At 35.8% G+C, this 26,517-nt stretch overlaps 1 protein-coding gene and 1 long non-coding RNA gene across 7 annotated transcripts in view; one reads left to right on the top strand and one right to left on the bottom strand.

The window, feature by feature from the left end:
- The window catches only part of FANCL (FA complementation group L), a 29,714-nt gene extending 4,207 nt beyond the window's left edge, over nt 1-25,507 (bottom strand). The window contains exons 1-8 of one of the 3 annotated variants that reach the window (XM_040550865.1): nt 25,325-25,507; nt 22,937-22,990; nt 21,887-21,947; nt 20,753-20,809; nt 18,352-18,449; nt 12,822-12,918; nt 7,915-7,983; nt 28-178 (exon numbers count right to left, since the gene is read on the bottom strand). In XM_040550865.1, the coding sequence (XP_040406799.1) occupies nt 28-178; nt 7,915-7,983; nt 12,822-12,918; nt 18,352-18,449; nt 20,753-20,809; nt 21,887-21,947; nt 22,937-22,990; nt 25,325-25,506 (769 nt within the window). In that variant the 5' untranslated portion in view covers nt 25,507. Of the gene's footprint in view, nt 1-27; nt 179-7,914; nt 7,984-12,821; nt 12,919-18,351; nt 18,450-20,752; nt 20,810-21,886; nt 21,948-22,936; nt 22,996-25,324 lie in introns of all 3 variants that reach the window. The other 2 variants (XM_040550866.1, XM_040550867.1) reach the window with 2 other exon arrangements.
- Nucleotides 25,508-26,149: 642 nt separating this feature from the next.
- The window catches only part of LOC121066983, a 42,428-nt gene continuing 42,060 nt past the window's right edge, over nt 26,150-26,517 (top strand). For 3 of the 4 annotated variants that reach the window (XR_005818052.1, XR_005818053.1, XR_005818051.1), the window contains exon 1: nt 26,150-26,185. This is a non-coding gene — a long non-coding RNA (uncharacterized LOC121066983). Of the gene's footprint in view, nt 26,186-26,377; nt 26,415-26,517 lie in introns of those variants that run through there. The other variant, XR_005818054.1, reaches the window with a different exon arrangement.

The raw sequence follows: 26,517 nt of genomic DNA, 5'->3' as shown, positions 1-26,517 counted from the left end.
AAGTGATTCCTTCAAATCTTTTTGTACCTATTGCGATTCTTCTTATTGTAGCACTCCGTGTGGGATTTTCTGGCTCAAGCACCCATGTCTTCCCGTCAATTTCATCCATGGCATCCCAGAATTCTTTCAGTGATTCTAATGCTGCCAGGAACTGATTATGGATGTCTATTAAGGAGTTCTAAGAAGAGAAGAAATTTAAACATATTATATAGTTTCTACCTATAGCTATACAGAATATTAAAACAAACAAAAAAACCTGTATCTAACAAGTGTTAAAATCTAGTATCCATCCAATTATAGTATGGTAGCGAAAAATGTTGAACCTTATATAATAATGCCTTTTTTTTTCTTTTAATCAAAACACCACCAATTAAGTGTATCTGTATCCTGAGTACATATAATTTCTCTAATCCTGGTAATTCTAACACGCTGTGATATACATACATTATAGTTGGATTTGAAAGTGTTTTAGACTCCTTTTTTTAGGAAACTTTTCTAAAAAACGGTAGCAACTATTCCTTTCCATTATAACTTGTAACAAACTACTGTAAAACTTAAGTAAAAATCAGCATCATCTACTATTAAACTTCTAACATTATGATAGTTTGTCTCTGCTTCATCTGAGCAACATGATATAACAGAGAAATGCCCACTAAGGTAGATTTGGAAAAAAAAAAAGCTATGATATATAGCCAAATAATGTCGTAAAGGTCTCAAAATTAAACAGCATTAAACCAGGTACTTAACATTAGATTTCAAACCATGTAAATATGGTAAGAGAAGGAGAAACCATGCAATAATCAGAGGATTACACTCAAGGGATTTCAATATTTGAGAGTGGATTAGATGGGATCAAAAAATCTGTGATTATACAGGACAACAGACAGAACAGCAATGCAAAAGAAGTCTTTTAAACATCACTGAGCAAAAAAGAAGTAATTATTTCTACAGGAAATGGCTTCTTCAAGTAGAGAAAACACTCAGCAGTCAGGTTAACACCTTTGAAAATGCAGATGCCCAGAGGTACAAAACATGAAGCTGAATTTATGGAACCAAAAAGATGTGAAGAAAGCAAGGAGGCAAGAGATGAGTTTTTTATGGAGTAATACTCCATACAGGTTTTGAGCTGAAGTAAGGCAGAGTCTGATGTAAAATGGAATGAGTGGAGGAATCTGGAAGTGTCACGAACAGACTAGTGGGAGAAGACCAAGCAGTCAAAACAAGGCTTCATGCGGATAGATGAAGCTACAACAGGAAAAAGTGAAGGTGTCAAAAAAATGGTAAAAGAAGACACTGAAGGGAGATCAAGTAGGGAGAAAAAAAAAAGAAAAAAAAAGAAAATTAAACGATCAGTTCTTAAGAGGTATTTTTCTACAAATAACAGTAACACGAAATATACATGAAATGGTCTCCTTTAATATTTAATGATTATGTTCTACCTTTCTCACCTGGACAGAAAGAAGTAATTATATATATATATATTTCTCCATCGGAAAAATATGATTTTTATATGTAGTAAGTTTTTATATTTTATGCATACATATTCTAGAAAGAAATGGTGCAGCTTAGAAATAAAATGCTACATTTTTTCCTGCTGTTATTAAATTAAAGTAGGAAAGCACTTAAGCAGAAAAGTGTGAATACTGCCAATCTCAAAATGTAACGCTTATTATCTTTAAAAGCATTTTGTTACTTTTATAATACCTGAAGTGATATAATAGTGTCAGTCACTTAACCACATCTTAGAGTATAATATCTTCATCTTAAGTACTATTATTTCCAGTATTTTAATAATTTTCACACAGTCCTGAAATGTGATCTTTTGTGCTCTGATGACACTTAAATTAATAGCATAATTTTCTGGTACTTGCAACAGTTGCTTTCCATTTTGATTTTTTACATTTTTCTGTATCACATACAGATAAATCCTCTAATAATCATTTTTATCTTTATCTTCTGGGAATTCAAAGGGTTTCACTAGAAAAAAGAAACATCAAGGGATTATAACCCATAGATAAGTTTTAAAATCCAATTAATTTTAATACTAATTGTAATTTTTCAATGATGTTCCTTAAAAAGGTAGTTAAATCTTTTTTTTAAATGCATTGTTCATTTGATCTTATTTGCATGCTTCATTGATGTTACCAGCTGTCTCCTGCTATATACATAAATGCATCTATAGCTATTTAAATACATCACATTTGTCATGCAAACCATGAAAGCTATAACATTCCTTTTTATCTTTTTATTTGATTAACCAACTAATTTTTGGTCATTGCTCAACACTTTTCTAAAATACTATCATGCTTTTTTTTTTTTTTTTTTTAATCTACACATCACCAAGATAGTCATTAATAGTATCACACAGCACAAACTGTTTCTTGGTAACCTTTGTACAAGTGCATTAGAATTTGTATGAAATATGTAAAATATTCTTTGAAAAATAAGACATTCATACTTCAGGATGTCATCACTGGCTACCCACCTGACTCTATTAGGTTTCCATGGCCATCAGGCAAAACATACATTATAAAAACATAAAGAACATTGTGGCAGTTTAATTGTTCACAACAGCTTAAAACAAAATGAAGATAATTTTAATGTCTAATATAAACCTTGCATGTTACTTCTAACTACTGATGCACTGACATCCATTTCCCATACTAGCAGTAATTAGTAGCTAGCAGAGGTTAGGACTATTACCAGAATGAGAATAGTCACAAAACCTAAATGTAGTTTGTTGTGCAAGTGGATATCACAGTCTTTTCTAGCTGAACCATGTTATTTCTTTCTATAGGATTGCCTACATCTGTTGCACTGGCTGGAAAGTGATCCCTTCGCAGCTATGCTCCCTCAGTCTGTAGGGTGACAGGGAATTTCTGAAGTCAGCACAGAAGGCACTAGTGAATGCACGGTTCAAGCTGAAATACTGCACAGGATTCTGACCAGACCTTCCCAAGAAAACAGATACTTCCACCCGGACATGGTACTGGGCAACCCGCTCCAGGTACCCGGCTTGAGAAGGGGGTTCCAGAGGTCCCTTCCTACCTTAACCTTTCTGTGAGTACAAACAAATCGTATCCAAGACAAAACATTTCTCAGACAAGGAATGGAGAGTCCATCATTAGGAAAAGTCAAAAGTTTCGCTTGCTTTGACTAGCAAAGCAGCGTAAGAGGGGATGTGATTATTATCCACAGTTATATTATGGTAGCTGTACAAGGGACCTAGAGCTAGAGCTGGTGGAAGGCCCATCAAATGTGAACTCACACAAAGCTAACAGCTAGAGCTGCGTTCCTCTCCATCACAGCACTGAGGTCCTGGCAATGCCTTCCAGTCCCAGGGCACCGCATTACTTTCAGGTGGGAGCCTGGTAAGTTTTTGGCGGAGAGATACCGCGTGACTTAATGATCCAGCTCCCTTCAGCTCTCTTTAATGACCACCACAGAAACTGAGCAGCCCAAAAACATTACTGAGTTTACCAACAAAATGCGTAATTAGAAGACCTCGCTCTGAGTTTCCATACAGAAAAATAAGAGATTGAGAAAACCTTAGTTTGGAATACTCAGCTCGAGACCCCTTCAGCAGGCTTTAAAGGATTCTTTGCATTAAAGCATCGCCTCCAGTGACCATAGTCATAGCTGCAAACACTCAACACTTCTCCAGATTTTTCTCATATATGAAGTTGTGAGTATAGAAGACAAAGAATACAATCAGTGATGACTTATGATAGGAATGCAGTGTGACTCAGCAGTCAGTTTTCTCTCAACAAAGCATATATCCAGCTTCAAAGTTTTAGTTATTCTAGGCTCTATGAGACAAAAATCTGATATATACTGCTACACAATACACCAATACGATCCTTTGGACTGAACAATTCAGTATTAATTTATAGGGCCACGATTCTATGGTCTTAACGTCTGAAAACAGGTAGGTGTAGACACTGGGCTAACTAAATTGGTTATTTTACAGAAAAGCAGACATGTAAACATACTGACTTTCACATGGTTCCCTAGCAGTTTTAGAAAACTGACCGAACTTTTACTATTTATGCTATCAGACTATACGTATCCTCCGTTTATTTCAACAACTGGTAGGAGATGAAGCACTTATTCTGGTCAGTAAAAATCAGATATCCTGGACCCACCTAGAAGGCAACGTATTCTATTGCTGCTCCTCTTACCCCTCAGCTTTGTCCTTTCGGCCTCTCTGCAGACTGGCTTCATCCTAGTAACTTCTCTTCTACCAGTGAAGAGTGTCATGTAGTTCTGCAGTGGTTTTGTTCCCATTCCTATCCTCTGCACTCTCATCTCCATCTCATCACTGGTCCTCGTGCTAATTCTTTCTTTTAGTTTATTCTAATTCAAACACTTTCCCCAAGTTTACAACCACTGCTCTGTAAGACTCAGCTTATCAATCACTTAAATTACACTCTCCCCTTCAATTAAATGAATAAGAAGGAACAGAAAAAAAGTCACTCTACTCTTTGTTCTTATTTATAGAGCCAATAACTTTAAAGAAGTGCTACATGATACATGGTAACATTCTTGCCAAACTTTAAACACCCATTCCAAATCCTGGATGGATTGAATACTAACCAAATGGTAGTAAGAATGTTCAAATTAAGATAAACACAGTGCATTTTATTAAAACTTGTGTTTAAAAAATATACAAATATAATTTATCTTTACTGTGAGGTTTGGTAGATTTTTTTTTGTTTGGTTGGTTGTTTTTTGCTAATTCTTCCTAACACGAAATTTGCTTATCCTTAGGAATCCAGCAAAATTAAAATAACTGCAAAGTGTCCTAATGGAAAATGTAAAGCAGCTTAAACTTTAGGTGTTGTATGTATTCACAGATAAAATAAAATTTAATAAAGTGAACAGTGTTTGGCTGGCAAAGGGATTGCCTGTATTATCTAAGCAACGTATGATTCTTTAGATTTGTTTGGACTACTATTTATTACTCATAAATTGAAGTTTAAAAATTTTCTTCCTTTTTAGCACAAATCCAACTGAGACACAACACTCTCAAATCTTTATAAAGTGTCTTGTCAGCCATCTCCATTTTTTGTATTGACAGATGCATAGAAAACTGTCTGTGAAGCTCCTTTGCTAAAAAAAAAAAGCAATTACAATACATTCTACTGTGTTTCCATCAAAATAACTAAAGAATAATCTCATTCATATCACTATACCTTCTGAATCTTGTATTACTGTTTCATTGCTGGCTGGCTGGATGCATGACCTCATTAGTCATTAATTTCCACTCTCCTGACCTTCATGTAGCAAACCAGGTGGTCAGTGGTCAGTATAGAAACAATACCCTGACATGAGGGCAGCAGAATATAGATGCTCTGAAACTGCAGAACCATGCTTACCGTTTATGCTAAAATCTCTAGACAGTACATTTATCTGGTTATTTAGAAAAAGAATGTAACTGAAATAAGTAGATGTTCTTGCACTTGTCATTGAGAAGCACTCTGCATTTATTTGGCACTTATAACAGTAGCAGCAGCAGCATTGCCCTTGGTGCTGATTTCTTACTACTCTAAAATGTCTCCTCTGAGCCAGAATACACTGGCTGTTGCTGATCATGCTGTGAGACACCTGCACTGGCTACTAGGCTTGTCATGACGCACAAAACCCTACCATCTTCAGCTTGACATTGTGCAAGTTATAATTATTCATCCAAATGAATATGTCAGAGCAGCAGCAGCAGACCTCTCATCAGAGCAAAAGAAAAATACATCAAAACATTATCAACACAGCAGGAAGACAGGGACCATAAGGAAAATTACCCATTTTTAATATGGATGCCATAAAGCCATGTCTATTATTATACCAAAAAAAAAAAAAAAAAGACACCCAACAACCCCTCAAGTTTAAAGTCCATGAGCACTGAAAAGAACCTCAAATAGGCAACAGCAGGGGGAAAAAAAAAAAGAAATCAATTACCTGAAATCTATTTATACTTTCTTTCACAGGAGTTTATATTATAATAGTGCACTTGCACAATTTCAGTTAAGCCTTGTCAATCTTTACCTTAAAGATGACCAACAAATATTAAAAATAAAGACCCATCAAAACTTCATGTTATTTTACAGGAAGATATGTATAACATGTTCTCTTTCCTTTTTAGGAACAAAAAAAATTTCAACCACTTGAGGACATGCTAAATTGCTTTATCTAAGTTTAACCCTTATTTTACTGTGGCATGAAGATTGCTCACTATAATGATTTCCATGCATTTTGAGAATAAAAACAAATTTAAATAGTGTATGAAATGCAATTACTACAACAATCTTTTTTTCCCGTAAGTGTTAGGTTCGTGTCACTCACATACAAGGTCAATTTTGAAAAAGACTGGACAACTGAAACAAGGTTATCAGCATAACGTACAGGTTGTTGGTATTTGGTCCAACATTATAGCAGATTATCTGCAGCTGGAATTCGTATCCTATAATTTCAAAACATATGTCTTCAGTTACATACCTACATCTATTGTTTGTGTTTTCAAACACATTACCCATGGGTAATTCTAACTGTAGAAAGATTTCAAGATATCAAGCTCTGGAATGCCGTATTTTTTAACAGTAGATTTTTACTTTCTTATAGTGTCAATATTAATGTATTTGCTTACATCTTTAACTTGTCAAAGAATGCTGCTTCATATTATGTTTTTCAAGAACATTTTATTAAGACATAAAACCAGCAGGTAGCTTCAAAATTACTAACAGTAAACTCAGAGCAGCAACAACTGTCAAGGATATTTGAAATGTTGTTAATTTGAGGCAACATATATTGCATTGATATAAAAATTAATAAAATAATATTAGACATATGGATAACACTGGAGGTAAGAAACAGTACTTGAAATCCTTCGTGTGGTACATGAAATCCAGTGCAATCTAAGGGAAAAACAGTATCTATTTAAATAATTCAAAACCATAGCACAGAATCAAAAACTAAAGTGACACACGACAATAAGCACATTTTTCATTTGCAATGGTTCATTCTTGAAATTATTTCCTCAAGCTCTCAAACTGAAGGATCTAAGGTGATACACAAAACCTTGAGCTTTGCAGTCAAAATTATATGCTCATCTTAAAATTATTCTGATGCAAAATTTTCAACCATGTTCCCTACATAAATTTAATAGCACCAAGACAAGCTTTATTGATGGTCAGAAATCCTCACAAGAGTTAGATTTATGAAATACCATCACTTATATAAAATCTATTTTCCTGAACTAAATGAAATTAAACATCAACTATTTTCTAGAGATAATTCAAATTAACTTACAATTAAGTGGTCACATTTAAATCCATTTAATCAAGTACACACGCTCTATTAAGGAAGAGAAATAAATGAAATAAAGAAAAAGATTAAAAAAAAAGACAATGGCTCTTGGTTCTCTATATTGACAGTAACTGTTAAACTATGAAACTGGAATTCTATTAAGTATTTTCTTGTTGTTCTTTTGACTATAACTGAAGAAGTTTTATTATGTTATGGAAACTATATAGGATAATGAACTGGGGGACTGGCATTTTTCTAAAAGGCTGTCAGCTTTAGAAGGTGCTTCTTTCTATATAAAAAGTTTATTGTGCATATATTTACCCAATATAATTTCTAAAGATATGAATTTTCAGCTGTATGAACAACTTATGAGAAAAACAGCCAATATGAGTGCAAAGTATAAAACATGCGAGGTATATCTATATGGCAAGGAAAATACTAAAAACAATATCAGAAGGAATATGGAATTCAATTTTACATTTACATAAGCAGGTATGAAGGTAAAATGCACACAGGGAGAAAAATCAGGAGCTACAAAGTCCAACACATCACTACCACCTACCTTCGCATATGTATCATAATTACTAAAGAAGGATGCATAGTACAGCAATTTACCTGTGGCATCCAGGAAATAGCAAACTGAACAGGAAAATCCACAAGGCAATCTGGTGGTTCTGTTGGATACTGAGGGACAGAAGAAAAATACAGTTCTTTTTTTAAAATGTGATTTTAAGTCAGACCAATACTCAGCTGCCAAATATGATAATGAAATACGAGCACTTTGAGCATCTTGCGAACTTGGCTCTCAAAGAAAAAATATGCAAGGAATTTTCAGAAATAGTTATAAATGATAATTATCATTTAAAGAAAACTACATGTAAACAGTTTTTTTATAACAGATTTTAATAGTGGCAGGAGAATCACAGTTTCCTGTTTTCAGTGTTTGCAAAGATATATTAATAAAGAACTTAAGACAAAAAAGATCAAATACTAAAAAAATTTTTTTAAATGTTTCCTGGTATCTTGACAGCATCTTTTTAATAGAAGCTTAATGTTACCCATGCAACATTCTTGCTCCTCAATTACCTGCAGTGGATATAAAAGTTTAAAACAACAACAATAAAAAAGCCTTTAATGAGTCAAGAATTAGAACTAGAATATTTGTTCTGATTGGAATGCTTTTTTTTTCTTTTGAAACTTAAAGCAAAATAAGCACAAAACTTTTTAGAAAAAGATGAATGAACATACACACAAAATTAAAACTAACAAGTCCCTCGCTCTGCCTGCCCCAAATTAAAAGGCATCCATTAGGAAAAGAACAAATAGTTCTGTTAAGAAAATCAAAGCTACAAAAATAAGAGGTTTGATAAATCCAACAATAACCATTTACCATTCATTACACGTGTGAAAATATTACAGTTCATTATCCCAATATCAACCCTGTGGAGAATAAGTATTTTCTGAAAACTAAAGCAGCAAAGAACCATCCAGGTACAAACAAACTGTGTCTTTTAAAAATAACACCCATACAAAATCATATTCATCTGAGAAATTCCCTCTTTTAGTCCTATGCAACCTCTGAAATTGTACCAATGACAGACACAGTAGTGTTATAAAAATTGTATTAGTATTGCATAAACTGCAAAAGCAAGAGAACGTTACAGAAAATCTTACTTGGGGAGAAATAGGAAAAAAGTCCCAACTTCCTCAGAAATAAAAACAAAGAAGTTAAGTTTAGCTATGCTGCTTCCCATAACCATTCTCTATCCAAAATAAATTTCTACGTATAGATGTCATTATATACCAGACACTTGGCAATTACTGGAATCTTATAAAAAAGTTTCCTCATTTTACATATAGTGTAATTCCACAGTAATTACTTTCCAATTGCCCTCTATGGCAAGGAGCAAAAAAAGACACAGCTTCCCAAGATCATCCATTCTTCACTTGATTTTAATAATAGTCTGGTGGATTTATGTATTCCACAGAAATTTGTTTAAACATGCATTTTTTTTTTAGTATGTCTTCATTTCTGTTTTTGGTTAGATATCCACTTTCTGAAGACAACTTCACTACCTGAATATTTACTATTTTATCAGATTGGTGGCAGACAAGTTAAATAACAGTCACAGAGCAAGAGAACTGAAACAACTAATTTGGACAGGAGGCAGTTACAATTTAGAAACGTACAGCCACAAAAGCTATTAGTTTCTTTTACTGTAATGTTGGTATTATTTTTCATGAAATACTTCAGTGCTTGCATAAAAATAAACCTGTTTTCAATATATAAAAGTATGCCTAGAACAAACTAAGACAGAACAATTTCTCTGTAGGATCAGTTTTAGAACTACCCCAGTTAAAATACCAGCAGCATTAGCCAATTATGTTCTTACTTTCTTGATAAGTAAATTCATTTATGCACTCTTTTGTCAGATGCCTTTGAACAAGTGGTTGCAAACGTATTCTACAAATGTTTTATTATTTTTTTTAAATACCTACGGCACCTTATCTGCATGCTTAGTCAAATTTTCCTTAACACTATAATATTGTAATGTGTACCAGCTAATTGCCAAGCACTATGCAACAGTGATTCTGTACATTGTTTAGTGTAATGCTTTTAGACCATGCGGGGTGAAATCCTGTATAAAACAAGGCAAGTGACTCCCCAGGAGATAGTATTTTAAAACAGTATACCAGAGCATATCAATGGCATCATGTGCCATTACAGTTGCATTTAAATTTGTATGTTAGAAATCATCCTATTATTCTTCAAACCAATTTAAGCAATTATTAAAGCAAAGATTTATATTCTGTATTTTTGAGCACGCAGCTGAATTTATCTAGAAAAAATATTTTCAATAATCCTCTCCAAACCATTCACTTAATTACCATCAAAGCATCTCATTAACTACATGGCATGCAAATTATTGCAGAGGCTATTAGAGTTCTTGGGATCTGAAATGGCAAGCACCCAACCCACTTCCAAGAATTAAAATATGAGTTCCTCATGTAACGCAAAAGGAAATCTGATAAATAAAACTAATGTATTTGGTTTCGTACCTTGCAAAAATGCACACTTTGTTTTCAGAAAACTTCTCTAGATCATGAATTAAACTGTGAATGGAGAAAGATTTCTGCAACAGACATCTTCAGCCAAACTAAACTGAGAACTATTTCAGAAACCGTAAATTGAGAATTAAACAATATATCCTCTTATGATAGTCCTATTAATTTACAAAAGTCAATACTGAGTAGCAGATGACTTGATAAATATACCTATGATAAGATACTCTCAATTCCTCCAGATTTACTTTGATGGCACCAAGTTTCCTAGATACTTTACAAATGCAGATTATAGTGAGCAAGTGTTTTAAAGGACAATTCCTAACACAAAGTACATTCATACAATAACAACAAGTGGAAACATTTGACAAAGCATAAGAAAAGTCCTCAAAACACATCCAAACCACTAAGAATGATAGTGAAGGGATATTTAGGGGAATACCTGAATACATAACTTTATGAAAAATAACTTATTAAATCACTTATAGAAGTGATTTTTTTTTCCTGAAAACATCGTCAGCATGCTTACAAACTCCTTTTATTGTATAGCATCCACAAGGACAAGGCTGAATGAACCAATCTGCCAGAACACATACAAGAGCCAGCAACATATGCTCGGGGGAGAGGTTTAGCTCTCATACTAACCTTAGTCAAATAAACAGCGTAACAATAATAAGCATAATTTTGTTAAAGCATGTTATCAAAAGAAATCCCTTAAAAAAAATCCTTTGAAGCCTTTTCAAATGAATGTAATACGTATATCAAGGAAAATCAAATCCCCATGTCACCAAAACCACGTTTCACATATAAATTTTCTCCTGTGGCAAGTTTAAATGCCAGACAGTTTAAAAAGGACAAACAATTGATCCTTTCATCATAAAAATCACTTGGGAAAAAAGAAAAGATTGATGATTACTTGTAACAGCAGACAAGTTGGATAATCTAGTATTTTTATTATACTGTATCTTTAGTTGATAGAAGGTGCTTTTTTCTGCTATTAGGAGTCTCAACTTCACATATTTTATTACCGTAACAAAAATGTGCATGTTTTTAGAAGAACAGAAAACAGGTAATCTCAATTCTCCTTATGGAACAATGATAAATTAAAGATAAACAGAACCAACCAACATATAATAGTGTTTGAGCTACTTGGTAAAAATGGGTATTAGATTGTATTTTGTTTCTGCACTTCTATATTTACAAACAGTTAAAAGTATTTCACTTAACTTCAGTCACCATAAACTTAAGAAAAAGCTTAGGGGCAACAGGCTGCATTTCATTTCTCATATCATACTAAGTATGGGGATAGCAGCTCCCTTCTAAACAATGACAATACAGTCTGTTTTTTCTTCTTGCGTACTAAATAGACCACAATTTCATTTCTTGGCATATATTTTCCATCATTTATTAACATAATGTATTTAAGAACTGAACGACTAGCAAATTAATTAATTCACTACTTTGTATGTGTAAATATACACACATATATATTTAAAGTATACTTAAAAAAAAAAAAAAAAAGTCCTTTTCTGCAACCACATTTCCCTGGCAGTTCCTTTTTCCCTCTAAGGTAAAATAACTTGTCTTATATAAAACTAAAAAACTCCTGTTTTTGTGTTTTTCCAAGGAATATAGGAAGTCTGTGAAGGTAAAATTTAATTTCACAACACAGTGCCCAGTCCTCATCCCTTCAAGATGATTATCCGATAGGATGGATCAAGGGTAGTTCCAAAATCCAATGTTTAGGTAGTGTTTGGATCCGCTTTTTTCCCTAAACTGAAGATAACAGCAATCACCATACAATTGTCATCGTACAGACTGGATATCTGTTAAAGATTCATGCCTTAAAATGAGAAATTCTACACAGAAATATTATAGTTTGAATTCTGTTCTAGGTATCAGAAAAATTAAAATTTTACTGCTTCCATACATGCCATGGATTTGGTTTGTAAAAATTGTCAAAATCAGCCAACTATTTACACTAAAAAAAAAAAAGACTTATTTTTTTAATATAAGAACCTCAATTCTGTAGTCAGTCTGTCATAAACCTTTATTTCTACAGCTTAAGCAGTAAGACTTGCTAAAGAAGCAACCCAACATCCTCTATTCTTGTCAGATGCTCAGCCTCTGGACTGAGTAAATAATGAATGAAAGTCTCCAAGTGGTTTTGTCTGTAATACAGAAAAATAATAGCAATATCATAAAGGATTTTTTATATAATGCACAGCCTCATATAAAAAGATTCCTACGGAATAAGCATAATGTATTATGAATTTTGAATGCAGATAAAGTCTGAAAATTCTACTTTTTATAAAATAATTTCTCAAAAAAAGACACAAAAAACACATTATGCTCACAACAGACATGCTAACAAACAAACCAACTCTGAAATCCTTATAAATTAAAAAATCCATCTTTTTCAAGGAAGCATTGAAATATTTTCTCCCATATAAATTCACCTTTGCATTTAACTTCAGAGTGATCAGATGTTGTCGACCACATGAGTCTTCAGCTTTTAGCTTGATTGTGGTAAGACTAGTATCCACATATGCAACTCTACAAGAGAAAAGAAAACTCTAACAGTATTTTAAGAATTACAGCTTGAAAGGTCTGCAATACTCTTATTAGTCTGTTACAAATATTAATCAGAGGAAGTCCTATATGCCAACCATTTCTGCTGTTCTAGATTTACTGCTGTTAATACACCAGTCTACTGCTTAATGCAGTCATATATCTTTGGGTTATTTACAATGTGTGTCAAGGCTCATGCTGTGGTCAGTGAGCGCTATGTTTCAGTTTTCCATCACTGGAACCTTTGACATGCACAGCATGTTCCTGTCAGCCTCTACTTATGTACACATTAAACTTCCTGTCAAATCTTTGATCCATTTCTGCAGTTTCTTACAGTATGAGACGTTTATGCTCTTGATTTGCTTTTCTCTTCAATGAAGTTCTCTTTTATTATCAATATTATTATTGTGGAAAATTCAGTGGATATTGCTTCATATTCTGAAATTGATTTTCTACAGAAAAGAGTACTGGAACAGGTACAAAATGAGTTATTTATAATGATTTGCCTTTGTTTCATGACAGTTTTACACAGTATAAATGCACCCAAGCAAGTAGCAAGTATATACTAAATGTAAATAAGTTTTAAAACTTATGACATAATCACTGACTTTTTGTTTAAGATGTCACTGATTTGTGCTTCCCACAACAATGAAGATGAATACAATTGTAAAATACATTGCTGTAATGAAATACGTTCTGCTGAGTAGCTTCAGCAACTGCCAAAAAGGTTCAAACTTCTATTTTAAAAATATATTTATCAGTGAACTGGATATTTTGACATTTTTACTATACCATTCTTGTGTAAAGATAAAAAGCAGTCTAAGATTATTGCACAGCTTATCACCCAGACTGATGGAAAGGCCCATCAGAGTTCAAAGCAAGCATCTGCTTGCTGACCTAAGTAACATTTTTTTTTTTATTTTTTATTTTTTTAAACTATTACATACTAGCCCAGTCACTTTGGCCAGCACGCTGGGACAAATGGTTCTCTTTCAGGAGAAACTGGATACACAGTTGTAGAAGTCTATACAAGAAAAAGTAGACCTGCACCAAAAGCCATGCACATTCCTAGGCAAGAAGCAGAAAGAAGAAAGTCATCTCCACAAACACACAGCCTCAACATGAGGGAACCGAAAAATACATATGGAAAAAGCTATCGTGGTAGTAAATAGGGAAAGAGATATTATTTCACATTTCATGCTGAATAATTTTAATGCGATATTAAATTGTCCTACAGTTTCCTGAGAGTATTTTGACAATCCTTTTTCCAACAACAGTTTAAAGAAATAGAAGTCTTGATAAAACTGCAGTCAATCAAACACAATTTATTTAGAGAGAACTATGGCATTCCTCCTCTAAGTGGAAAAATCATTACTCCCACCTCGCTCAAACTTTACCTCAAAATTATATCACAAAGTTTTATAAAGATAAGAAACTAATTATAACACACTCCTCCATCTACTGTTGCAGATGGGGTTGAGAAATGCCCAGAAAGAAAATTCATTGCTGGTCTTCCTTCTTCTCAACAGACTGTAAAAAGCAACAAACTGCCTCTGGGGACTGAAGGAGGATTCAAATTTCCATTTAGGACAGAAAAAAAGAACTCGGCAGCTCAGTGGCTACTTGTTCTGCAACATCACTCTACCAATCTTTGGATAAGAAAAGATGAAAAAGTGAGTTCTGTAGCACTGGAGAAAGTTGGACAACTCTGTAAAAGTCATATGAATGTCTTACGAGTGTATAATAAAAGAAGGAACTGTTTAGATAGGTGATATTTCAGCTATATAAACCTTTATTCCTTAGTAGGCTCCATCATTTTATCATGTATAAAAGAATGGAATGACCATAAAGATGGAAAGCCTCAGTTAAATCTCCAAAGTACTGTAATTCAGCATAACACACAAATGGTATGTCATGGAGGCACATGACAAGGCAGGATTCCTTGGAAAGGGATGAGGCAAAAGAAGATACAATCTATGAAAAAAACTTGGCAAGTATCAAGCAGAAATCAAAATGTCATTGAGACCTGAGAAAATTTGGATCATGACTCACACCATGGACTCCAGAGATGCTAGCAACATTTATGCACCCACATGAGGGTAGCGAGTCCTACCAATGTTTAATAGTCAAGAATCTACCTTCCTGAGGCACTGTCATGGACTCAGCTAGTCAGATTATGAGATAAAGGAAAAGCTTTTTTAGTATTACTGTTGCTTCATATGTACCTTCTCCCACCTCAACTAATTACGTTTGCACCAGGATTTTTTGATCTGCTTAAAATGAAGGAAGAATTCTTCTTTGAATTCCCCAGCTGTTAGGAGGGCAGCACTTGGTGGAGGAAATTTGGTAAAACTTTAAAACTTATCCAACTAGGATTTTTGTGTACAAGTATTTGAATATGACACAATGTGTGCCCCACACTTAAATTAGGTCAAAGAATTAAGTTTTCCATATCACAGAGGAAGTGATGTCTAATCACAGCAGCCAGCCAATTTGCAACCTTCATTACTGCTTTTACTTTCAATGGTTATGGAGGAAAGACGAGTAAAATCATTCCAGGTACTATACGCAATTTGTGCTTGAGAAACTTCACATTTCTTAGATTACTTATTTGAACACACTAAATTTGTGCTATCCTTATAAGCTTCTTTAATCACTTCAGAGATAAGGGACTACATCCTATTGCTTCGATTCTCTTTCAAACAAAAATTTTTCAAGATGAATTTGGATGCAGTCAGATTTGGATTGGCTTCCAGCATGACACAAAACTCACAAGGAAAAAGCCTGGGGTCCACAACAAGCCACTTTTTTCTTTTCTTTTCCTAAAAGGAATAGTAATAAAGCCAGAGGCTTCTCAAGGTGTGAGCAGTGATTGAGGCTTCTTGGCAGTAAGAAGGCTTAGTTTCCTGCTGAAAGACCATACCGACATGTTTTTAATCTGCAAACACACAACACCTGCAACCCCAAATCAGTCTAGGTTGAAGCCTTTTCTGCAGTCCATTACATTTTTAATTAGAGGTGTAACAGGCTAATACACTTCAAATCATCTCTTTTTTAATTAGAGGTGTAACTTGCTAATATACTTCAAATCATCTCTCTAGATTATTCTCCCTCCAACTCATCATAAAGCAGATACTATCCCTTATATAAAGCTTAGCCCCTTTAATAATCAACCCCCCACCCCCAAAATTAAATAGTGACTATCACTAACACAAGTAAATCAAGAGATGTACATTTACTGAATTACGTGACTGTGCTGGACAAAAGTGCAACATAAGCTGTGTGTCTACACGAAAATCATCTTGATCTAGAGAACACATTCTGTCTTAGAAGCATGCTGTCTGATAAAGCACTGAGGTTTTTTTAATAGCAAACTACTGAATATTTTGTATGCATAGCAGGTCAGAAATACTGTTTTTGAGATAAGCTACTAAATCGTATTTCAGAAGTGTATTATATTTAGCTATATACACAATTTATACATTGAACTATATATGTACTATATTTATATATTCAATTATAAATATAGTACACTAACATACTTACATTTTCAATTATATTTATGTTGATCTGTTTTCCTGGCATGGGCTTTTTAGAGGATTTTTTTGGGTGTGGGGAGCAAGCAGCAGGCATGATTCAGAACTTATTTCCCATGTGTTTAACTAATATTCTCACACTCAGGTCTGAGAAATTTGAAAAGAATAATGGATATCACTGAAAAGCTTCAGCTGATTTATCAAGGATGCTTTAAATCTTTAAATAAAAGTGGGTGTTCAAAGCAAATTCCCACTTAATGTTGATTACACATGATTTATTTATACACAATTCAGGTGAGAAAACTCAAAAACTATTCTTCAACACCAGGCTTTTTTAAATTTTTATTTCATGTAGTAAAACAAACACTTGTTAAATCACTGTTGAAGACTAAGGTAAAAGTAGATTTGTCTTGTTGAAAGCTGCAAAAGCAGACTTACTTTCAGTTTACAGCATGTAAAACAAAACTTCTCATTCAAAACTCTGTCTTACACAAACTTTCATCTTTGCTTATTGAAAGAAGGCACCCAAATTAGTTCTATATTATCAGTAAAACTAAACACAGCCTACGAATATGTTTCCTTCATGCCTCCCTATATAGCAACTGCTTTCAACTCCATAAAAGTCTCCTGGAGCTTCTAGTAAAAGTCAGCAAAAAGAGGAAGCACTGCAGACTTCTGAAAAATTTCCACATGGACCTTGAGTACTTGATCACAACTCTGTGTTCCTTCAGGTTTCTACAAGAAACTTGTTTCCCTGTGTAGGGATGTCAAATTAAGTTTGTTCAATGAGCTTATCTGAGGGTATACTGGACTGTGAATAATATAGTATGTTTGAATGCATTCAAGACCCTAATGAGAAGGTTCTCAGAAGTAGCTACATGTACATTTCTTTCCTCAACAAAAGCAAATATCCATTGCTAATTTGACATTCGTTCCCATGGTATTAAAATGACAGTTCTAGTGTGGATGAGAAGACTCACTTCTAGTTTTTAAACTTCCACTTTTGTTTGACAGATGCTGAATTTTTACTACAGCATTTACCCTCTCCGAAACCTCTTCTTGAGTGCACTGGGCCTACACACCCAAGTGACATAATTTACATTCTACTTGTGCAGTAACCAATCCTCCCCAAAAGGGAGGCACCTCCCTCAAACACCAAACATGGTCTCCCTGCACAGCTGAATCAAGAAAACCTTTTGGAGACTAAGGAATGCTTTTCATTAGCCCTTATTTCTTTGATCTGTTTGAATCCATCTGGGTAGCAAGAAACATGGTAAGTTTCTCTTTGTGGGTTTCACAAACAGCTGTTTTATAGTTCTGGAATTACAGTTTTCCAAGATCTTCTCTACATTTTTTTTTAATCTAGATTTACCTTTTTGTGGATTAATTATGTTTTCACTTTGTCTAAGGAGGCCCTTGCGCTATGAAGATAGAACTGTTTCTTTAAAAATTATTATAGATCTAAAAAAACATATGAACAGAACTTTTATAACTTAGTTATAACTGACTCCATAATCACATCACTGTTACCCTTCACTACACAACAGAAATACCCAAAATACTATAGAAGTTATGGAAAAAGAACTACAAACGTTTTATTGCATATGTTTACTATGCCAATAGTAATAGGTCAAAGAAAAATCGATTCCTTAGTAGTAGCCTCTCACCTTTCAGCAGTTACTTGATACTGAAAATATCCTGTCAGTTGATACAGGTTTTTTTGTTTTTTAAATGAAAAAAACAGCTGTCTTTTAAAACAAGATAGGCTTCTGAATAAGATAAATTAACTACACAAGTTATGTTTAATATGTTGGATCCATGTATACAAAAGAACAGAGTATTTTAGAGATAATCTCTAAATAAAGTAACAAAATAAACATACTTATTCCAACCCAGTATTTCTAGATCTCTGACAAGACAGGAGTAGTATTCTGGTGGTCGTGGTATATGCAGCTCTTCTGTATTCTTTAAAGCAATTTCCTGTTTAAAAGAACATTAAAAACATCATTAAAGGAGATTTCAATATTTTTGCATCTATTTAGTCATGTGATTTTCACAATTCATTCAAAAATATTAAGCTTATGTAAAATTAACTGTACACTGCATTTGTTTTGTTATAGCCTCCAGCTAAAGCAGACAAAAGCTGTTTGGTAAATTACTTCAGATACTGCTAATGAAAACATCTGCAATTTAAAAAAAACACAGATGTTGACAACATAGTCTTCAGATGCAAATATCAAACGTGCCTCTTTTTCAAGCTAATAAATTTGAAGCCAAGCATCTTGTCTGAAAGAACATTTTAAAAGAAGGTTCTGTGAAGCCCACAGCTGTTTCCTGAGCATCACAGCCACAAAAGCAGACACATACATGAAATCCCCCATGTTATCCTTAAGCAACTGTATACCACTTAATATAATCAATCAAAAAATACTCAATTTCTCAGTTTTAATACAATAGGATCCCAGAGAATAAGTTCTGGTATAGACACTTACCAGGTATGTTATAAAGGCTCAAAAAAGTTTTATGAAAAAGGTAATACCAGATTACAGAGACAAAACAAACAATATGTTCCACATTTTCATGTTGTGCTACTTGTTCTTGAAAAGTGTGCTTTGGTTAAAATTATGGTTACAGGTCATATAAAGTGAGAGCTGTTTCCAAAGCTACAGTGATTATTAATGATGACTTCCAAGAGCAACTATCAGTGCCACTCAGTCTCAGTGTAGCCTTGTGCTAAGAGATGGCTCAACAATTAAAATAAACAAAGAAATGGCAGGGGGCAGGGAAAATAAAAAAAAAAAGGAAACAAGAGAGGACAAGAGAAGCACAGCTTAACTGACACGAAAAACACTGAAACGTCACGATGAACAAGGTTTTCTTCATTATTACTAAACTGAACCCTGCACCGAGATAAACAGTGAAAGTGAAATCATAAAATGAAAAAAATGGGTATTCCAACAGGATATAATGAACAATTTTTCACTATGATGACAAAGTTTTAAACTTTGAAAATAAAATAATAAAAATGTCAAGAAATTTCAAGAAAAAAAATCTGTAATGCAATTAGCAAAATATTTGTTATTACAATTGCTGTGACCAACTTCAAGGTATCTGCTTTAATATTTTAGACTTTTTGACACGTCTTCATATAATAAGGTAAACTTTATGATATTTATTCATATAAGGTAAACTTGATGATTTAGTTAAGAACTAACAAATTATTTTCTGTTGTTTGTATACACAGATAATACTGAAATTACAATAAAACAATAAATTATAATTTAAATAAAATAAATTTAAAATAATGCCAGTATAACTATCCTTTCTCCCCAGTTTGTCCTCTACTACTATTTTGTGCGCTCAGGTTCACTTCATGGTATGAAACACTTTACTATTTTGAATGAATTATACTTCCTCTGCAGTGTCATTTTCTGAGGTCTAATGTATCCAGGCAAATAGACTGGAACAACTATTGTGAAATACTCCAAAACAGCACCACGTAGACATTTTTATGTCCTATTCCAAGTGCCTTTGCCTGCTTCAGCATAATCCAGTTTGGCAGGAATTGAACCAGTACTGAAGAAAGGTATTCCTATTGTAGAGCAGTAGTATAACACTACGAGAGTATTTTTGTTGTTGTTTTGAATAAAACTTAGTGTTTTATTTCTAAGTTAAGTAGGTTGTAAGCAAGTATTCTTTGCAGAGAAGGCTTGTATAATAGTATTTTAGCAACAGACATGAAATGGTCAGTTTCATGCTGTTAACTGAAGACTTTGCTCTTCTTCTAAACCCACAGATTAGAAACTCTTAACAGAAAATACACACAAATCTCTGTAATATTAAAGAAAAAGTTTTCTACATTTATTCATCAAGTTCTCACACTTGTGAAAACACATTGAGCAATCCACTGGTAGTGTGTAATCCCCTTGTATTATTATAAGCCCTTTTTTTTTTTTTTTAAACATCCAGACAACACCAAGAATTCCTAGAAAATCATTGTAAAGAGGCTAGCTCTATGCTGAACATATTGAGATCACTTGCTCAAATCTTATTTTTTTCTGCAACAGTCCAATTTCCAAAGAGTACAGTCGCTTAACATCTTAAAGGATATTTATACAAGCATTATGTGAACAGCATACATGCATAATCCCCTATGAAAATAAATATATATATATATATATCCATCTATTAAATGGTAAACTGTAAAAAAAAAAAAAAAAACCACAGTAAAACCTAAAGCTATGAGAACAACCCTTCTCCCACACACATGTTCTGTCACTTACCAAAATAGTTTTCAGCTCCACCATAAAACTGACAAGATCTGGACAGCTGTGCAGCCTCTGGAGGAAACAGAAGAACACAGCATCAGTGCATTTTCATCTCTTAACTTTTAATGGTAAATAATTTCCATCTACTTTTCTGGTATCAAGCCACTAAAAGAAAGAAAAAAAACAAAACAATACAGCAATTAAAGAACAAAACTCCCAGAACACAGGGAGCTTCAGTGAAAATTTTCTGCCACCTTTATCAAATAATGTCACATAACAAATTAATAAAGTTTGTGAAGACTTTACACTTCATGTATTTACAAAGACATTTATGAATACTTCAGTCTTCATCAGTGAGAAGAGAGGCTTTTGCATCACTCAGAAGGGTTTTTGGTTAAATTTTCTTTAAGAACTCTCCAGACCCATTTGCTTTCAGATCCTGCACATGTTTAACGGATCCCTATCCATCTTCAAATGCAGCAGATATTTACACTTCACTTTCTTCAGCTCTCTACCTTTGGTTACTCTATAGTCACAACCCTTGTTCTACAAAGGGATGCACAGTCCGTGAGATAGTTTCTCAACCAGCACATGTGGCAAAGATGCCTTCTTAAAAACAAAGTATTTTTCATGACTGGAGTGCTGTTGTATCCTTGCTCTGAAGTTTCATGTGGACACAGAGATTTAACTTAGATTTCTTGACTGCCTGCAACACAGAATGAGCTGGATAAATCAGTAATTCACGTGATTTCTCCTCCATGTATTATGAATAGTTTATAAAGAATTCTATACATCTATATATGTAAAAAAGGAGAAAAAAATCTGTTTCTAATTGAGATGTTAAAGAAAATTCCAGTAAGATGTCATCTGCAATTTATTAAAAAAAAATTCTATCCTAATCTTCAAAAAAAAAAAACCAACCCAAAACAAAAAAACACTACTAAAAAAAATATTAAATGTAAGTATTTTCTAAATACTATCTATCTCGCTTCACATTAGCCTGCAAATACTCAGGCATTTCAAAATAGCAAATCTTGGCTATGCAGCGAAAGGAGAATTCTTTAACACTTAAAATAGGTGCATGAGTACTAGCATTTTACAATCATTATACATATACATTTAACAGAATTGGTTTTAAAAGTAGCATACCTGCTTTAAAATATGCCGATATCCATGCAGTATCTTCTTTAGTTGCCAGCTACACTCTATCCTAGACAAACAGTACTTTGTATTCATTTTAAATTAACAGTACATGATTTTTAGAAAGGATCAGAAAGTCTGGTGTCCAACAACATAAGTTTTTCTTTAAAAACCACAAAGGAAGTAAACCATACTTTAAAATTTCTTTGAGCTCTCATATTCAAAGTTATTTAAAATTTTCAAATGTCAGTACCCATGGCCCATTAAAAATTAAGCAGACATTTACCTATAAAAACCTTTATTCTTTGCTGAAAACAACAACATAATTCTTGCAAGCTAATATGACTTCATAAAATATACCAATATTTAAAAATGGTATCCTGAAAATGTCGAAGTTACCTATAATGCAGTTTTAACTACCTGACCTAGAATGTAATTAAGCTGTCTAATACCACAACCGTTCGGTTTACAGCAGGGTGGCCTAGGTAGAAGCACAGAACACAAAGATGCCTGAACACCTGCATGTCTACACACAAGCCCCTCCCAAGACCCCCAACATTACTCTGACAAACAACCCCACCACTAAGAACAGGGGTTTTAAAGTTCAGTAACAGTGTAATAACCAGAAAAAGAAAATTATGGTTAGTGCAGCTTTTTTAACTTCAAGTAAGTCATTGCTTTAATTTATAACTTTGCGCTGAATTGAAATGGTGACATATAAATGATATATAAATGACATATAAATAGTCTGATTTAAATGAACATTTCCCCCAAGTACATTGGTTTATATATAAATATAACCAATTAATTCCAACAGGTTTCAAACTTAATTAACAACAAAATATTTTGATGTGGGCAACACTTATTATCAGCGTTTATTAACACTGATGCTGTACAATTTTGTTGCAAGGTTAAGTTGAAACCAGTAAAAGTTAATTACCAATACTCGTACTGGGAAAAAAAATACTAACTCAATTTCATATCCATCACTGCTTTTATCAAAATAAGCTTGGTTTCATATCTCCTTACACATTTTTTTTCTCTGTAAAACTATCTTACCTTGCATTTTTCAGTTGAAAATCTATTGGTAGCAGTATCCGGATATGGAAGTCTCTACCCTTAAAAATAAGCATTTAGTTAATAGGAAGGCAAGCAAAGAAAAACAGTTAGAAACTTGAGGGAAATATTCCCCATAGTATCAACTACAAAGCAAGAAAGTTTCTCGTCTGACTTTCGGGAATATTATTCAGAATTTCTTCATTTAGAAAAAAAGCAGCATGAGTGACAGGTAGGAATAATCCTGTTTTTAATTCTGAAGTTGAAATACTCTTGACCTCTGTAACTCACAATACTCAGTAAGAACTCTTCAGCACATCGCATTTTATAAAGCAAAAATAATAAGCTTTAGAAGAAAAACACTATCCAAACGTGGACAAAACCAAGAAATATACTTTAAGCCAAGTCATACTGAAGTATATGAAAGTCTGTCTTTGACTCAAGTAAAAGAGCAGACACTTGCCACAAAAGTACTACACTAAAAAAGAACTCGGGCACTGATTCACAAAACATTTTGTGCCAGGATTTAGAAACCATAAACTCAACTAAGTTATGTTTCGTTGCAACTATGTTAACTACATTAACACATTTTTCTTCTTGTGCAATCCTTATGATGCAGCTCCTAAACACCATCCACTTGTCTTTTCAGTAATTATCCTGATTTGTGATCCTCCCTCTACTTTCTTACAGTATGATCAAAATAGGACTGAAAGAAAGAAGGTTTGAGAGGGTTTAACACCTCCCTGAAATGAAGAAGGCGCTTATCTTAAAACTTTTATTTCAGGGTGTTTCATCTCAGTGTACCTTGAGTTACATCCACAGACTCTTGAGATTTCTCCAGCAGAAAGGTATGAACAAAAACAGGTTCCCTGTTATGATAAAATGACCAGTTCTCTAATGTTTTATCTCTGCTTCAGCAAGGCCTTCCTTCAATACTGTCTCCCCTAACATCCTCCTGAAGAAGGATGAGCTGAGCGGACAGTGAGGCGGACTGAAAGCTGGCACAAGTGCCCCCGGGCAGGACTAAGTCCAGCTGGAAGCCAGTGATCAGTGGTGTGCGTCAGGGGTCAGTCCTAGGGCCAGCACCATTTAACCTTCGTTAGTGACCTGGAGGACAGGGCAGGGCACACTCGGCAAGTCTGCAGAGGGCACAAAATTTGAGAGAGCAGTTGATACATGATGTGGTCATGCTGCCATGCAGAGGGATGCGATAGGTTAGGGAAACGAGGTGACGGGAACCTCACAGACCAACAAAGGAAAGTGACAAGCCCTTTAGCAGGAGAGGATTTAAGCCCATGCACCAACACATGGGGGAGGCTGACCAGCTAGAGAGGTCCCAGCAGACACCAAGCCGACCCTGCACCAAAGGGCCTCCTGTACTGCGTCAGGTCAAGGAGGGCAATGCCTCCCCTCTGCTCTGCAGTGAGGAGTGGCCCCTGGAGCACTGGGTCCTCAGCTGCACCCCCAGTACAAGAGGGACAGAGGCATATTGGAGCTAGTCCAGGGAAGAGCAGTGAAGGTGATTTAAGAGCCAGAAGTATCTCTCAAACAAGGAGCTGAGGGAGCTGGGACTGTTTAGCCCAGGGAAGAAAAGGGATGAAACTTGCCAATAAATACAAACACCTGATGAAGGAGGAGTAAAGAAAGTGAAGCCAGGCTCTTCTGAGTGACACACACTGAAAGGATGAGGGGCAGCATGTAGAAGTTGAAATACAGGAAGTCTCACTTAAATGCAATGAAAAAAAATATTAACAGTGAGGGTAGTGCAATGCTGGAACAGGTTGCCTGAGAGACTGTGGAATCTCCACACTTGGAGTTACTCAAAAAACAGATGTACATGTGCTCCTTTCTGTGATTCTCATAGGCAAAACCAAAGTATCTGCTTCAGAGATGAATCCAGCTCACTGGCATATCAGTAGCTCCCAAACTCATTCAAAGCTAGTGCTAAACACCCTTAAACTAAGAACCTCAAACTTTGCTACCTTATGGTGTTAGCCCTGACCAAAACCCACACCTGGGAGCAGACGCTCATGCTTACATCTTGACCTCAGCGTTAAAGCCAGGACACGTCCTAACGCAAAGCATGTTAAAACTGCAGCCGTGAGCAGCGCACACGTAAACGCACACTCACAAGATGCACTGGAAGAGTTAGATGAAAGACTTTCCTGAGTCCTGACTGCAAAGCTACATTTTTGTGCATGCAAGTGTGCCACTGCCCAGCTTCTGACTTTTATTTTCACAGGAAGAAAACGCACGTTTTCTTCCCCTCAAACCCCGGGCTAAGCCCCAGCTCCGGCCTCGCCCCAGGCCCGGCAGCTTTCCGCCCAGCACCGTGCCGCAGCGGGGCCGGCCCGGTCTCCTCGCGGGGTAACGGCCGCCGAGCCGCGGTACCTGCGCGGTGACGAAGCCCTCGTAGGCCGTCCTGTCCCGCTTCTGAGGCAGCAGCAGCGGGCACTGGCGGAGCAGGGCCGCCGAGCCCGCCATATCGCGCCGTGTCGCGCCGTATCGTGCCGCACCGCCCCTCGGCCGCCGTTCGAACGCGGCCGCCGCCGGCAGCGCCCCGCCCCCAGCATGGCGCAGGCGCCACATGGGGGGGGCGGGAGGCGGCGCAGGCGCGGCCGTTTGGGCGGGAAGGGCAGTTAGGCGGGCGCGTGCCGGCCTTTGGGGACCTGAGGGGGGCCCGGCGCTGAGAGGCCCCGGTGCTGAGGAGGGCGGCTTCTTGGCGGAGCAGCCCGCGGTGCCGCCCGAGGCAGGCAAGGCAAGGCAAGGCAAGGCGAGGGATCAGTTTGAGATTTTTTATACGTATTTCGAGAGATCCTAAGGCCTTGCGGTCAGCTAAAGCTGTGGAAAAGTGTGGAAGGCTCAGCAAGGTGTCGAGGAGGCAGTGTTGGCAGGAGCTCGGCCGCTCCAGGCCCAGGAAAGAAGTGGCTGCAAGTTTTTTCTCCAGCAGCTCATAGAATCATAGAATCGTAGAATATCCTGAGTTGGAAGGGACCCATAAGGATCATTTAGTCCAACTCCTGGCACCACACAGGTCTACCCAAAATTTTAGACCATGTGACTAAGTGCACAGTCCAAATGCTTCTTAAACTCTGACAGGTTTGGTGCAGTGACTACTTCCCTGAGGAGCCTGTTCCAGTGTGCGACCACCCTCTCAGTGAAGAACCTCTCCCTGATGTCTAGCCTAATCCTCCCCTGTCTCAGCTTGACACCATTGCTGCAGGTCCTATCACTGGTGACCAAGGAGAATTGGTCGGTGCCTTCCCCTCCACTCCCCATTGTGAGGAAGCTGTAGGCCGCGATGAGGTCTCCCTTCAGCCTCCTCTTCTCTAGGCTGAACAGGCCAAGTGACCTCAGCTGCTCCTCGTAACGTCTTCCCCTCTAGTCCCTTCACCATCTTCGTCGCCCTCCTCTGGACACTCTCCAACAGTTTTACACCCTTTTTGTACTGTGGAGCCCGGAACTGCACACAGTACTCGAGGTGAGGCTGCACCAGCGCAGAGTAGAGCGGGACAATCCCTTCCCTCGACCGACTAGCGATGCCGTGCTTGATGCATCCCAGGATCCGGTTGGCCCTCCTGGCT

This window comes from Cygnus olor, chromosome 3 (assembly GCF_009769625.2).
Source record: "Cygnus olor isolate bCygOlo1 chromosome 3, bCygOlo1.pri.v2, whole genome shotgun sequence".
In the NCBI taxonomy this organism is placed as follows: Eukaryota; Metazoa; Chordata; class Aves; order Anseriformes; family Anatidae; genus Cygnus; species Cygnus olor.
Note: the sequence above shows the minus strand (reverse complement) of the source record. Positions and strands in the feature narration are given on the sequence as shown.